At 37.0% G+C, this 16,835-nt stretch overlaps 1 protein-coding gene across 2 annotated transcripts in view; it reads left to right on the plus strand.

Annotated features, from left to right (window-relative positions):
* Nucleotides 1–16,835, plus strand: part of LOC106065158 (uncharacterized) — a 98,599-nt gene that overhangs the window by 23,360 nt on the left and 58,404 nt on the right. Inside the window, exon 1 of one of the 2 annotated variants that reach the window (XM_056014224.1) lies at nucleotides 16,141–16,784. The exons of the other annotated variant lie outside the window; for it this stretch is intronic. Within the exon in view, the coding sequence (XP_055870199.1) occupies nucleotides 16,776–16,784 (9 nt within the window). The 5' untranslated portion in view covers nucleotides 16,141–16,775. Of the gene's footprint in view, nucleotides 1–16,140; nucleotides 16,785–16,835 lie in introns of those variants that run through there. 2 annotated transcript variants of the gene reach the window in all.

A 16,835-nucleotide genomic window follows, 5' to 3' on the forward strand; every position in this document is an offset into this window, starting at 1 on the left:
TGTCACCAATAGCTCGTTGCCTCGTCGTACAGACCTGTGATGTGCCTTCGAGCTATTGGTCTGAACTGCCCACAGGTTGCGACGTTTTAGGTCAGTGTTCAGGTATTCTATGACGATTGGTCTCGGCTAGACTAACGATATTAAAAATGTAACAATTTTAGCTAATTTTTGTTTTTGTTTTATCATAAACATACAATTGCTACAAAGGCACTAGAGTAAAGTTCCCCTTTCAGACCTTGTAATCTTTGGGGCAGATGATGTAATGGCCATCGGTTTCTGTGGTCAACGGTTAAAGAGGGTATCATGAAGCCAGCATAAACAACCAACCGCCTTTACTTTTACCCAACTAATGTGGACTCAAAGGCGGTTAAGGCGCCCTAAAATCCATTGATTCAAAATTCAAGTCTTCATTTGGATTCGTACCCGGAAAGCTCGAGTCCGTCACAAAGGCACTAGTATGGTTTTATACTTCAAAATAAATTGTACCACAGAATTTAAAATATGTTTCAATTATTTAAGATTTGTAAAAAAAAAAAAAAAGTATGGTGTGTGAGCCGATAAATTTTCGAAATGTGTGAAATATTTCGTTAAAGGAAACTTTTTGATGTATAGCATTTATACATACATTCTGTAATTAAGTAAAGTGCTTCTTGTAGACCTTGCGATTATGTTAAAGTTATTTTTTTAACGGCCAACGGTTAACGAGCTGGGTGTCCTGTGGTCAGCATAACTATCAAATGCCTTTACTTTGCCTAACTAAATTCAGGTACTCGTTACAGCACTGTGGACTTAGGGGCGTCTTTAAAATCACAAAATAAAAAATCCCTGTCTTCACCGAGATTCGAACCCGGGATCTTGATTTACCAAAGGGCCACCCCCCCCGCACCCCCCCCCCCACACACACATACAGACAGATACATTTAAATGGCTGACGAAAACACACACACTCGCGCACACATTAGTCGGTGTCGTTTCAAATCGTGCAGGAGTTTAGACGTTAAGTCAACTCATACCCTTAAGTAAATTTTGATGGGGGGGGGGGGATGTCTGAGTGTGTTCGGGTCTGTACATGAATAGGTAGTGTGTGTGTGTGTGTGTGTGTCTTGCATTGTGTTTTTGAGTGCCTGAGAGGAGCGCATGTGTGACTTTGTTTGCTCATTTAACATGCTTCACGAGTATGTCAATACGATTTGGAAGAGAAGGGGGGGGGGGGCTTAAATGAAGCCACACATTACATGATAAACTTAATGGGGCGCTAGAGTAATGGCGTGTGGGGCGCAGAGGGTAGGGCGGGAAAGAACTTTATAAATCTATTACATGTGGAGCTTGGTTTACCCTGGATGAGGCCACTGAAATGGAGGCGTGTTGTTGTTTTTTTTTTTGTTTAATTTTATGTGGTTCACATTACATGTTTTATATTGATTTAAACCGTGGTTTCTCCATTAGCTTGTACAGTTCCTCGGCCACTACATCATTAGGAACGTTTTGGCTAGCAATTTCATGGATAATGACAGGAGTTTAAAGGAATTGTGACATGACAGGAACTTGAGAATGATGACAGGAGTTTGACGGAATTGATAGATGACAGGAACTTAAGAAAGATGACAGGAGTTTGAGAGAATTGTGAGATGACAGGAACTTAAGAATGATGACAGGAGTTTGAAAGAATTGTGACATGACAGGAACTTAAGAATGATGACAGGAGTTTGAAAGAATTGTGACATGACAGGAAATAAGGATCAGTAAAGTGACATTTAAAAACTCAGAAAGAAAGGAGAGTGAGGTAGAGAAATATAAAAAAAGGTTAGAGACAGAGAGAGACAGAGAGAGATAGTGAGAGACACAGAGAGAGACAGAGAGAGACACAGAGAGACACAGAGAGACAGAGAGAGACACAGAGAGACACAGAGAGACAGAGAGAGACACAGAGAGACACAGAGAGACAAAGAGAGACACAGAGAGACACAGAGAGACACAGAGAGACAGAGAGAGATAGAGAGAGACAAAGAGAGACAGTAGATGCAAGAAAGAAAGATATAAATAAAAGAAAAAAAAAGTGAAATGAAGATGAGAGGCTGTCTGGTCGTGTTGGATACGCTCTGAACAATTTTCAACGCTCCCGGGCTCAAACCCTGCACGGCGCCTCCAACACCAGACTAATGTGTAATCATCTTCAAACGTCAATACTGAAGGAGCATTTGAAATATGTAAAAACAAACAAGAGTGATTGAGAGAGTAAGGAAGACAGAGAAAGGTACAATGATAAAGAGAGTACAATAGAGAGAGAGAGAGAGAGAGAGTAAGACAGATAGATAGAAAGTAAGAAAGATATCGCAAGAAACAGAAAGCATAGGCCTATTTTGAAGGATATTCCTCCGTATATAAGCATTTTTTTTCAATTTCGTTTAAAAGTAAATTGTTATAAACTGTAAAACTTTCAAAATTATGCAAAACATATTTCACCTTTTTTTTCATAACAATTCCCTATTTTTAAGAAATTCAAATAAATATTTCTTTTGGGCTCAAACCAGTCAAACAGCAATGGTAAATCAGCATTTTTGATTATAAAACAACCCGATTGTCATTTTTTATCGAGATTATACCTATATTAATGTATTCCTTGATACCATCTTGATTTCATTTCAGCAGACCGTTTGGTCAATCTTCAAGGCGTCTCACCAAATGTGAGGAAAAAAAAGGGGGGGGGGGCGATGTCGGTCAATATACCTTTCAACAGGCAAAAAAGAAAAAAAACTGTAAAAAAAATTTTCCTTGTTATCAGCAATCCATGTTGGAATATTAACCCAGTAAAACGACATTAAATTAAAATATAATAAAAATATTTTAGACTGAGATTATACCAGTTTCGCGAGAGGCGTCTGCAGCCATGTCGGAGGTGGCGCAGTATGTTTCTTGGCTGCCCTTCACAATCTCCCGACACCTCCTGTCTTAATCGTGCGTCCTGTCTCTACGCTTAGTTCCGTGAATTACAAATAATTACGCAATTTCCTGAACACATTTCGTAAGCAATTGTATTTCTTATTTTTTTACAAAGCTGTCTGGTTAAAAAGTTGAACATGTTTTTATAATTATTCATCAAAAGATGAATAAAATAAATATTGACTTCTTAGTAAAGTAATTAATTATTTTGTTTAATATAAAAATAAGCGGAATAAATGTTACTTAATTACAGAAGTTTACGTATATATGGATTTATTCCCCTTATAACGTTTATTTTAGGTGTTTTTTTTCTCCCACTTCCCATTCTCAGTTCAAGTGGAAATGTTGCATAATTATTCATATCATAGACAATGCATAGAAGAGAGCACATGGCTGCATGCGGCCTCGGAACGAGACAGCTGGAGGTCACTCACAAAGGTCGCGGGAAACACATTTGAGACCAAAAGAAAATCTACTGCCGAAGACAGACGCAGACGGCGAAAAGAAAATCTTAATCGACCATCGTCGGACAATGGTTATTCTTGCCCTGGATGTGTCAAAATATGCAGGTTACAGCTGGGGCTGCTTAGCCACCGGAAATACTGTATTCCTCATTATCTTTGGACTCCAAAAATTAGTTAATCAATTAGTAGTAATCAATTAATTTTGTTTTATATAGCTGAAAGGGAGCTAAACCTTGCCATTTTGAGATAAATGGCAGTAATGACCTTTTTTTCCACTTTATATAAAGTTGTTATTTATTTATTTTTGCTTGTTTCATTGAAATCATTTTTTTTTTTATTTTTTTTATAAACAACCTTTCCAGGAGCCACCTATGACTCTTTTGTGTTGGTAAACTATTTTGTTACACTCGTAATCAGCCTCGCTTCTTTGTTTTCGCGATAGTCGGCGGCGTTGAGGGTGTTATTATGAAAACAATGCCATTACCGCAGCGCCTTGTGGCCGCGTCTTGTACATCACTTAGCTCGACTTCCGTTGTTTTCGTACCCAGCATTCCATTAGCTGCCCAGTTACACAGCTTCCGGTTGCCTAACCGAAGACCCACCTCTCCCTTTGAGAAACTCTTTTCATAAAAACCAAATGATTATGGAAAGCGAAACAAATAATCAATTAGAGGGTGGAGAAAATGGTCCGGTTCATGTTTTGTACTGCCCCTCGTACTTTCATTTTGGTGGAAGGGCCAAGAAGTGAAAAGATCTAGTCCACGACTTCTATAGCGAAGGTTCAAAGGTGAAATACCGGTGAGGTTTTAAAATTATAAGGATTTAGATTTAAATCGAGTTGAAGTGTCTTCTGTAGGTCACGTGATTATCGTCAAAAAAAAAAAAAAGGAATCGATAATAACAGGAAAAATAGCCATTCGCTCTGAGTTGTCTGCTGAATACAATAAAAACGAGTATAATTTGAAAAATACATAAAGCTAATGAACGGTAACTGAAACTCAGATTTCAACCCAGTAAAAATGTTTCTTTATAAAATTTTATGCATATTTCGGATGTTTCTTTAGAGTTGAAGACTTTCCGGTCCAAATCTCCCGCAGGAAGACTTTGGCAGCAAACATCGCACAACTACAAACTATAAACTATCGAGAAGTCCGAAAGACAGTCTTGCGGGTATACCGCACGATTAGGAAGCCAGCCAAGTGTTTTGAAAAAAATAAGTGTAATTTAGTTGTTCTTTTTTCCCCGTTTCTCGTGCATTGTTTCTTATGTTTATTACACTACCCCCCCCCCCCTTCCTATTCAAATCAAACTTTCGGAGATGAACCTGGGCAAAGTGTGGAGGGTGGAAACGATCTATGAAAACGGATATAAATATTTTCCTAGAAATTTGACACATGATCCTATCGTTCCGGAAAAGAATCCTTGGCCACACTGGGTAAACTTGAGCTAAACCAATATAACCTTTCAAAGTATAAAAATAAAATAATTTGCACTGTCATCAGACCATAATAAGATGGTAGTCAATGACTCAGCCAGCAACGACTCGGGTCTATCTGTTCACAGAACCGCTAATGATTCACTCAATTATCTAAGCCATGATAAACCATGATAATATGTGGACATCACATATGCAATCTGCCTTGACCCAGAGGCGTAGTGAGGGGGGTGGCAAGGGAGCATGATGCCCCTGGCGCCACCCTCAGGGGGGGGCGCCACACGCAACCTATATTTCTATGCGATGTTCATGGAAAATGGGAAAAAGGGGGGGGGGAATAATCTACCTTGGGCTCAGGTTTTGCTCACTATACTTCTGCCTTGACCTTCCCTAGTTAGGTCCTGGTATCCAGTACAAACAAGAACCAAAATACTTTAGTTCAGACCTCAAACTACAGATAAAAATTATGTTGTTTTCACTCAGACTCGAACCCTCGATCTTTAGATGGATGGCAATGTAAGGAATTTAGTTTTGGCTCCCTACTGTGAGATAAGTATTCAGACAGATGATATATGATGTACAGATGGACCTCAAATGTAACGTTCCCTGCGATGCTTGAACCTTCGGTATTAGAAGAAACTTGAGTAGAGTTATGATTCAGATAGTGGAATGTAATGAAATGAATGAATACGATTTTACCTAAGATGACTATTTTATACAAGTCTAGTATAAATAAATTATATACTACAAAGCAGCAATGAGTAGGTTAATCATAGGATTTATTTACAAGACTATTTTTCATATGCAATATAACACATTGTTCACAATAGTCATAATACAGTTCCATGCTTCGAAACATGGAACAGGTAATATACATCTAAAGCATAAGTAATTGGCTTAGACATTGTAGCGATACGAAACTTACATACAAAAAGTTCATTTGAGTTTTCCCAGCAAATTTTGAGAAACATTTATTTCTAACTTTAACAATTATTTTCTTGTCCGCCCATTACTAAATTCTTCTATGATTTATCTCCCCTTCTCTGGACAATCTGCCAGATCTCCACGAAAATCTTTGGCCGGAACTGACCACACTAGATACCCCCCCCCCCCAAATTACATATCTGTTAGCAAAAAAGGCATGCCTTCTGTCCTGGGCCATAGAATACCCCCCTTAAAAAAAAAACATGCTAAAACTCAACTCACAAGAAATTAATAAACAAACATACACTCACATCTTACACACCCACTGCTCTTGACAAGCTAGCGTAATAAAAAACACACACACAAAAACACTAGAATATTCATATTAAAATACCCAGGATTTCAAACCTATACACATAAAGTCTTCTAGCTCATTCAAAACTAGGTAGACTAAACCATTTCTATGAACTACGTAGATCAGATCTCTACATCTTCTTTCCGCAGTCACAAAAGTACGCCAACGGTTAATTGATTTTAAGAAGCCAAAGAGCTATTTTTTTTAATTTTAAAGTGACGTGTGTTTCTTCGAATCAGTCTTGCATGCTCTCCTAAAGTTTAATGCCGCTGTGTGGTGGTTAAGTTCGACACCTGAAGTCGGAAATAGAAATATCGATAGCACTCTTGTGCTGGTCGTAGTAATGGGCAACCGAGTGTAAATGTTGATAATTGTTTGCATATTTTCATTTCTTCCATGAATGTTTGTTTGTTTTTTAAATTCCATTTATTGAATGTAAAAGTATCTTAGGTTTATATAATGAATTGGATTTTGGTGGCTGTGTTGGAAAACGCTGACTAAGCAAAAAGTCACGGAGAAGAAGCCTGGTAAAGACTGAGATTAGTTCAAAGCTTATATCAACTCACTCTGTCTTTCTGGTAAAATTATTTATATTATTATTATAGATTTTATATAGCGCTACTTTCATGCTTATAGCATGCTCAAAGCGCTTTTGGTTCAATCTCATTTGTGGACGGAGGGGGTATCTAGGAGTTGGTTTTCCGTGCTGCCTTTAGGCGCTCAGTAAACACAACTCTGCCCGAGTCGGGTGTCGAACCTCGAGCCCCCTTCTAGGTAGCCAAGCCAAGCCAAGTTCAAGCGCACTTGGCCTCTCGACCACGCTTCCCTCTGACTCGCTGTCTCTCTCTCTCTCTCTCTCTCTCTCTGTCTGTCTGTCGGTCTGTCTGTCTGTCTCTCTCACCTCTGTTTCTTCATCTTCCCATTTTCTCCGCTTTTTATTCCCTCTGTACACGTTATTTCTCCCACACACCCAGTCTCGGATCAAGTTAGAATTTCGCCCAATTTTTTATTGGCATGGATAAGACACGAATCAATACACAATGTTAAAAGATAGTTAATTAATTATTGGTTAATACTTATTTTGTTTAATACCAAAAAGGGAAATTAATCCTTCAGTATTAACAGCTATGGCTTAATTTGTAGGGTTTTGTTCCCCTTAGTAATTGTTCACGTGATTTCTCCCACACGAATTATCGTATCAAACTGATACTTAAGCAATTAATTATTCTACTTCAGAAAACCATTAACCAGTTGTTGTTTTTTTATTAATTATTTTGATTGTTATTGAATAAGGGAAATAACTTCTATATTTTTCACAGATGTAGTTGTAATTTCGGAATTCTTAACCTTATATAAGCTATGTTGTTTTTTTTTTAACGTATTTTATATTTTGCTAGTTAACTTTCAAAATACTTAGGGCGCCAAACTCTAGTGGGGAATGTAGGCCCGTTGTGACACATGTCACCTTCGTTAACCATTGGCCATAGTAAACCTTTCAGACCTTGCGATCTATGGGGCAAATGATGTAAAGATCATCTGTTAACCACAGTTAACGAGGATGTCATGTGGCCAGCACAGCAAGCAATGGACTTAACTTTTGCACCAAATAATGTCAAGTTGGGTGCACTCGAGGGTACCTGCCAGTGGCGTTGAAATCCAAAAAAAAAAAAAAAAAAAAACAACAAAGTAAACATTAATTTAAATTATATTGCCGTGGAGGGGGTAAGGGCGGTGATAGGTTTGGGACGCACTTCCAGACCTTTTGAGCATGGCTTTAAACAATGGCATGTTTCTGAACTCTTTTGATGGGATAGTCAAAGAAAGCCAAAATAAGCTGATAATGTATTTATCGATTTCATTGGCGCCATGGAAGTAGGCACGCATATCCTCATAAGCTTATTGTTTTGAAGTGATAGCGCCCCCTATTGATGAAGGCTTAGAAATGGTGATGTAATTAAAGGCCGCAGGAGTAAACAAAACAAAATAGGAGTCAAAGATTTGTGGGATACAAAAAAGGAACCAATAAAATGTTCAAGTTTTCCTTCTCTTTCTTTCTCTTTCTCTTTGTCTCTTTCTCTCTCTGTCTCTATCATTCCCTGTCTCCTGTCTGACTTTGTCTGTTTCTCTTTGTCTCTATCATTCCCTGTCTCCTGTCTGACTTTGTCTGTTTCTCTTTGTCTCTATCATTCCCTGTCTCCTGTCTGATTTTGTCTGTTTCTCTTTGTCTCTATCATTCCCTGTCTCCTGTCTGATTTTGTCTGTTTCTCTTTGTCTGTATCATTCCCTGTCTCCTGTCTGATTTTGTCTGTTTCTCTTTGTCTTTATCATTCCCTGTCTCCTGTCTGATTTTGTCTGTTTCTCTTTGTCTTTATCATTCCCTGTCTCCTGTCTGATTTTGTCTGTTTCTCTTTGTCTGTATCATTCCCTGTCTCCTGTCTGATTTTGTCTGTTTCTCTTTGTCTGTATCATTCCCTGTCTCCTGTCTGATTTTGTCTGTTTCTCTTTGTCTCTATCATTCCCTGTCTCCTGTCTGATTTTGTCTGTTTCTCTTTGTCTCTATCATTCCCTGTCTCCTGTCTGATTTTGTCTGTTTCTCTTTGTCTGTATCATTCCCTGTCTCCTGTCTGATTTTGTCTGTTTCTCTTTGTCTCTATCATTCCCTGTCTCCTGTCTGATTTTGTCTGTTTCTCTTTGTCTGTATCATTCCCTGTCTCCTGTCTGATTTTGTCTGTTTCTCTTTGTCTCTATCATTCCCTGTCTCCTGTCTGATTTTGTCTGTTTCTCTTTGTCTGTATCATTCCCTGTCTCCTGTCTGATTTTGTCTGTTTCTCTTTGTCTGTATCATTCCCTGTCTCCTGTCTGATTTTGTCTGTTTCTCTTTGTCTCTATCATTCCCTGTCTCCTGCTCCTGTCTGATTTTGTGTGTCTCTCTCTATCACTTTTTCTCTTGCTCTTTCTGACTCTCTCTCTCTCTCTCTCTCTCTCTGTCTCTTTCTCTTGCTCTTCATGGCTCACTTTCTCTATTCCTTCTTTTTTAATTACCCACAAATCAAATTTCCGCTCTTGACGTTCCCACCTTTTCTCTCTGACTCTCTCTGACTATTTCTGACTCTCTCTCTGTCTCTTTCTCTCTCTCTGACTTTCTCTGTCTCTCTGACTCTCTTTCTGACTTTCTCTGACTCTTTCTCTTACTCTCTCTGACTCTCTCTGTCTCTCTCTCTGACTCTCTGTCTCTCTCTCTGTCTCTCTCTCTGTCTCTCTCTCTCACTCACCTCTGTTTCTCCATCCTCCAATTTTCTCCCGTTTTTTATTCCCTCTGTCACTCTCCCTCTCTCCTCCTTCCTCTTTTCTCCCTCACGTATTTACTCTTAATCTCTCTCCCTCCCTAAGTACCCCCCTCTGTATCCCACTCACTCCCCTCTATCTATGTTCTGCGCGTTAAAATAATTCCCGACTCAGGCTCTGCATTGATTTCTACGTGCCCTCGTGTTTCCATGGCTGTTTCGTCTGCGCGCGTGAGTTTGTTTGACCCCCCCCAACCCGTTTCCCATTCTCACGATGGTGTCGCGGCACCCCCCCCACCTCTTTGCAATCTCCCACTCTCTTGTCTTCTGGTATTATTGTCATCCAGAGCAGGTATCTGCGATTGCAAAGCAAAACCTTAAGTGAATCAGCAAAACAAAAAAGTATTTTTTTTTTTGGTCTTTCTTGTCAGAAAGTTGTTTTGGATTAGATCTATACGACATCTAGACCTTCCAACTTCGCGACTCTGAGAACTTCACTGCCTGGATGATATTGGATCTACAGGAACGCTTGCTTTTTGATTCATTTTGGATGTAATAATTCGTTTTTGGAAAATCCGGTTAATAAGGCAGTTTCTTAATTAGGACTCCGTTGTACTTAATTAGCGCTGACTGTTCTTTATACCATTAGTGTCTGCAGTTTCTAAACAACATTCACACCCGAATCACTTTGCCTTTCTAAATATATTCATACTTTTTATGTTTATAATATTTCATTATTCTGGTATATTGTCAGCTGTTTTAAACTAAGATTTTTAAAGGATAGATGCTTAAATAGCTTCTCATAAAATGGCACACATTACATGAAAAGAATAGACGTTGTATGTTATATAAGGGTGCTCGTGTACTATTTTTGTGTGGAGGAAATTGAGAAATGTGTTTTAATGTACAGTGCTTAATAGCCTTTTACAAAGTTCATAATAATTTTGAGGGATCTTAAATTTTTTTTGTTTGAAAATATATATAAGCAAATAAAAACAAGTTATAAAAAAAACAGATTTTTATTTCATTTAAGCCAAAAAAAAAAAATCTTTAACTAAGGATAAACAGCATGTAAAAGACAATGATAAAATGGTCTCACTTTGATACGGTTTTGAACTCATTGACGCTGAAAACTAATGCGAGGCGCGGTGGCTGAGTGATAAGCGCTTGGCTTCCGAACCAGAGAGTTTCGGGTAAGAATCATGGTAATTTCGGGATCTTCAGGGCGCCTCTGAGTCCACCAAGCCCTAATCGGTCCCTGACGTTAGTTGGGAAAAAGGAAAAGTTGGTCGTCGTGCTGGCCACATGACAATCTTGTTACTCGTAGACCACAGAAACAGATGAACCTTACATGAACTGCCCTATAGATCGCATGGTCCGAACGGGGAACGTAATAATCTACGGGGTTTTTGGAACCTCGCTGGAGCCTCGTTGAAGCCTCGTTGCTGACTCTTCATCACAGTGTTCTTAGAACGTAAAGTTTATTTCTAGGATGAATAACTTTGTTTATTCCTTCCAAGCGTTTAACAGCAGATCACATTTCTCTAATATTAAAATCTAAATTTATTTTTTTCCTTTGCGTATCAGTTGCTCACAGATTTCTGCGAGAAAAGAGAATTTTTCAATTCCATACTCTGACATGAGCTTCGCTGACCATTCCTAATGAAACTGAAATAAAGGTCCACTGTGCACTGTCCACTTGGGCCGAATTTTTGTGTGGGCCCTACACTTTTTCGAAAGCTTTAATGAAAGCCACTTAATAATCAAAATACTAAACATTTAAAGAAAGAGAATACTTTATAAATTAAATTTAATTTCCTTCTTTATTTAAAAGTATTTTATTATCAAATAATATGCGGACACTTTCTGACCACGAAAGTGTTACCAACTGTAAGATTTAAAGCATTGTCTGTATATATGCGGACACCTGATGGGACTACATGCACTACGAACTGCAAGATTACGGAGAAGGTGCGAAGTACATAGATATAGTCGTTTTCTCAAAATATAGATTTTTTAACTAATGTGGGGGCACCCCATTCATTTGGAGGCCCCTGAGCAGCAGCCCTGCCTTCAATCACCTAAATCTGGCCCAAAACGTTCTTATAGAAGATAGAGTTTACCTTTCAGAGTTTATTTTCAGAGTTTGTTTTTTTTAAATAGAAACCACCGTTCTTCATGATGTTCTAAGAAATGTATTCTAAGATTTCACATCGAGGTAATGCTAAATAAACAAGTCAATTTGAATTTTTATTTCTTGTAGATATCAAACAAACAGGAAAATGTTTAAAGAAAGGGACATAATTCACTTCAAAAAAAAAAAACAATTTATTTTAATTTTTGTTTATAGAAGCAACTATGCCACGATTTCTCCAGCTTGAATTATTAAATATAAACAATTAAAATTGATCTATAAATAGAATCTGAAAGTGGACCTGATAGATGAAAGGTTGTTTTTTTTTTCGCCCTGATTAAAAAAAAAACATACTTGTAACACCAAGTCACGATGGCGTATTGGTGGTGGCCTTGACATTATTTAAACTTTAATTTCTTGTAACATCCGTATCCGTCTGCAATGTATAGTAGGGAAAAAAATAATCGTGTTGATTTTTAGTTTTTTTTTTTTGTTGTTTTATTATTATTTTTTTAACTTGATTAGTTTTCTGATTTTTGTCATGCTTCAGTTTGAAATTGAGACCCTGGAAGACGCTAGAGAAACTATTAGACTGATATTTACTGTCTCACGATGTAACTCTAGCTGTGTTTGTCATTTGAAATCTGAGTATTTTATGAACAACGGAGAGTACGCTCTTATATAACGTGTTTTGTTTGTTAATTATAAATTTATCGATTGGACATTTTCGTTTATACTCTGCCGAAACATTTAACTGTTAGGCTTGTAGCGTACATTAGTAAACAGAAGGCTGGCTGATGTGTGTGGTATGCGCTCTGGACTGTCGTTTTGTGGTCCCGGGCTCAAATCCTGTCCTATATATATGAGGCTCGGTGGCTGAGTGATAAAGCGCATGGATTCCTAATCGGGGGTCCCGGGTTCGAATCCTGGTGAAGACTGGACCTTATTTTTTTATTTCGGATCTTTGGGTGCCTTCGAGTCCACCCAGCTCTAATGGGTACATTCGATGGGGAAAAGTAAAGGTGGTTGGTAGTTGTGCTGGCCACCTGACACACTCGTTAACCGTAGGCGACATAACCAGATGAAACATCATCTGCCCTATTGATCACAAGGTCTAAAAGTGAAACTTTACTTTATACTTTATATATATAGGCCTATAGAGAGAGAGAAAGATAGATAGATAGAAAACGAGAGAATATAAGAATACTAAGCATTCCCTTTGACAAGTTTTTAAATTGTATTAACCTACGCAGTCATTGAACCTCGATAGATACCGCGCGTTATTTGTATATCTTTATTTATTTTTAGAAGTGAATAAGTATAGTTCCCGGAGGCATTGGTATTCTGGACAGCATCGAGTCTTAGCTTGTGTATTGTAGAACAACTGAAGAAAACAGCGCTCTATTTTTCTTTGGCGGAATCTGCTAGGTAGCAAAAAGTTTGCTAGAAGCATAAGAAGAAGTGTTTTTCTTCTAAGATTAAAAACATACAAATGTCTTTCTGCACTACAGTTGGCACTAAATTTGCTCTTTTATGTAGCACAAATTGATACAATGTTATAGTTTCTATTCTTTTAAAAGTCTTCAAACCTCTTAACACTAAATAACCAATTGAAACTCAGGTTTAGTTTTAATTGCTGATTTTTTGAACAATGAAGAGCTCTTCACAATGACGTGATGTAAAAGTACTCTCTAGATCCAAGTAATTTTTTCTTTCACCCAGTATAATACATATAGTTCGAGTACTCTCTAAGCATCGGAGTGAACGGAAATATTCACACTTCAAAATGTATCTTTATTTAAATATCTACTTTGATAGAAATGATGTTAAAACTAAATATTTACCTAACACCAGACATCTTGAGAAGTGATTAAATATTTAACAAACACTTAACTGATCTTGTTATATTCAAAGAATTTTATGTAACGCATTTTTTTTTATAGATTTTCATACACGGTGATAAGGGCATGAATAGCATATCTTTTTGGTGTAGGCCTATCTGGTGTACAGAATAAAGAACGTGTTGTTAAGTTATGCTTTTTATAAGTTATAGGATAATTTGTTAGCACTTTTAACACTGCATAATTAAACTTTCTGAATTCTTCCGATAATAGCATAAAATAATTTCAATATAAAGGAATCATTATAAGTTTAGACATATTCTATGACTTTAAAAATAACTTATTTAAATCCAAATAAGTAACTTACTAGCGGTAATAAAGGATGTTTGATACGAAAATAAACTGACATCATCTAGAGATATTGTTAAAATTGAAACTGATCTTTTTTCTTTTAGTTGGCAGCAGTGAATTTAGCGTTATTGTCATTATTTAGTTTTATTGTGAAAATCTCCAATGTGTAAGACCAACAGTATGGAAGCTGCCAAACTAGATATTTTTTTGTAGAAGATTGTCATTATGTATCCCCAATGAGAACTAAAAACTTTCCTTGCTACTACACATATAAATGAAAAAGTTTAATTTTCAGACCTTACGGTCTATAATTGCAGATGATGTTTAGATAATCTCTTTCTTTGGCAACAGTTAACATGTAGGGTGTCATATGACCAGCACAACTACCAAAACATTTACTTTTCCCAACGTAAGAAAGGTGCCCATTCTTCAGAGAGATTCAAACCCAGGACCCACTCAGCCACCGCGCCACTCCACTATATATTACATACTTTTGTCAAAAGATAAAATGTTACGTTTATCTTTTTGTCTTATAAACTGCAGACGTTTCTTCACAAGAGAAGATAATTACGTCCTTAAGAAATGTGAAAAGTAATGGACCTCATTCACCAATCATAAACAAACAACATTTAGCCACGTGGTTCTCAATATCTTCTATACAAATTACGCAAGCCATAAAGTCTGTCACGTAATTTTCATTCTTTTATCAATATTATCACGTGGCTAAATGGTGTTTGTTTACGATTGGTGAATGAGGTCCATTGGTTTTCCTGGCTGATCTATACAATCTCTTTTCTATAAAAGCACTTGTACCAATTGTCCTAGCATATGGAATAAGAAATGTGCTTTTATCTTCGTGTATTTCTGAGTATTCTATTTAGATTGTGTGTTTTGTATTTGTAAATAAGAGTTCACTGTGTCATGCATTATTGCGACTTTAGTTTTAGTCTTCGGTACTGAAGCGTCTCTCAATTTAATAATTTTACTAATGGTGTTACTCTAATCAAATTTGAATATTTGCTTGTCATAAATCTTCCAGTCTTTTATAGAGCTGGGTGTGGAAGTTAGAATTCAATAGGGAACGCTTGTTTGTAAATATATGAAGTGAATAATTATAATGACTAAAACCTTTAGTTTTTAATTTTATTTTCCTGTTTGTTTTATTGGTTTCAATTTTTCTTTAGCGTTAACAATATCTACGTCCTATCCCAAACCTCAACAAGACGGCAGGCTGGGTTTGACCCCGGGATTATTGACGATAGACTAGAACGCATAAGCACACGACCAGGCAGCCACCCTGACTATCTGTGAGCAGGAGTGCGAGTTATGCTTAGATACGCTTAGAAGTAATCAGAACATTGAATTGTTAGTACAATGGCAAATCACCTTATCAGACATTCTCGCCCCCCCCTTCGACCGAGCTGAACTATTAGCTTTACCAAGATGTCTTAAAGTTGTTGACAAGGTCTAGATGTGTCTTTAGACTGTCCGAATGTTTGTGAGACTCCTCTTGGACATATTTGTTGCGTTTCATTGGCTTCATGCCATTAGACTTATTTTCCAGGTCAAGTGGTAAGCGCTTCGGTCTGTCAACACTATGGTCCCGAGTTCGAATCAAGCACGCTGCTATCCCCTTTCATGCTGTAGAAGGTTCCGTTACCTAGCAACCATTTTTGTATGTAAAATTTTAATAAATTCAAAATAGAAAAAAAAAACAACAACAGGTGTATCGTCCATGACTTCAAATCTGCTAATCAATTAAATTCTTGTTGAAAGCTTAAAAACAAATTTTCAACACCTGTTAAATCAGGTTCCTTGTTTTCTTCCAATTTTTTAGTTCCCATTCTTCTTCTTCTTCATCGTTCTCATAGTTCCCATTTTTATTATGATATTTTTTTTGGTCCAAAAAAACAACAAAACAAAACCGGAAATGTCTCTAGTCAAAGAATTAATTTTTTTTAGAAGATTGAATGCAAAAGAAATATATACACTTGTTTTTAAATAATTGTCCATTTGTATTGCGTATAGATAGATAGATAAATAGATAGATAGATAGATAGATAGATAGATAGATAGATAGATAGATAGATAGATAGATAGATAGATAGATAGATAGATAGATAGATAGATAGAGAGATAGATAAATAGATAAATAAATAGATGATAGATAGATAGATAGATAGATAGATAGATAGATAGATAGATAGATAGATAGATAGATAGATAGATAGATAGATAGATAGATGGATAGATAGATTGTCTAAAGACTCCCATCACGATTTTCTCAAAATATATATTCCTCACACTAATTGCATTGAAACTCACTTTACTTGCTCATGTGTTTATCAAACGCTTTTAACTCTTTCCAACCGGAAAGCAGACAGATTCGTTTATTTTAACCGCATCATTTAGCTTATTACTGTTAAAGAGTTAATCGAGCATTTCATTCTTATACTGTGCAACTTCTATTATAGCAATGCAGTTGAAGATTTTCTTGGGAAAAAAATGGTATCGATTTCTCTTGTTCAAACAATCACATAATTTTTTTCATAAATGGGGAAAAACTCAACCAAAAGTGTGATTCATTCGGAGCAGACGTCTGGTCAAGCGTGTTTATTAAGGATAATCTCCCTTTGGATTGATCGTCCGGTTTGTGGCACAATCTCTGAGAACAAGGTGGAGATTCCAGCGTTAAAGTCAATGCATCAATCAATGAAGGGATAATCAATTACGTTATTGATTATTTGTGTCAATATTTTTTTATATGCTGTTATTGTACTGGAAGGTACGCGCCATGTCACGACCAGCATCGATACCGGAAAATTTCAGCCAGAGTATCGATTCTTTCTTGATGCATACCGCTCTGTATTATATTATCACCACGATATTTGATACTTGAACTTGGATTAAAAATAGATAATCGGATATTTCACGAATACATCACGGAAAAGAACGAAAAGGAGTAAAACTAACATTACTAAAGCCATCGGCTGGTATTGGTATTGAGATATCGTGTGATATCTGGTATCGATCTGAAGCCCACAAAAATGTTGGAGGTAAGATTCTTTTTGATTGGTGTCGTCCTTGGTTAATGTGAGTCACGTGGT

This window comes from Biomphalaria glabrata, chromosome 16, assembly GCF_947242115.1.
Source record: "Biomphalaria glabrata chromosome 16, xgBioGlab47.1, whole genome shotgun sequence".
Taxonomy (NCBI): Eukaryota; Metazoa; Mollusca; class Gastropoda; family Planorbidae; genus Biomphalaria; species Biomphalaria glabrata.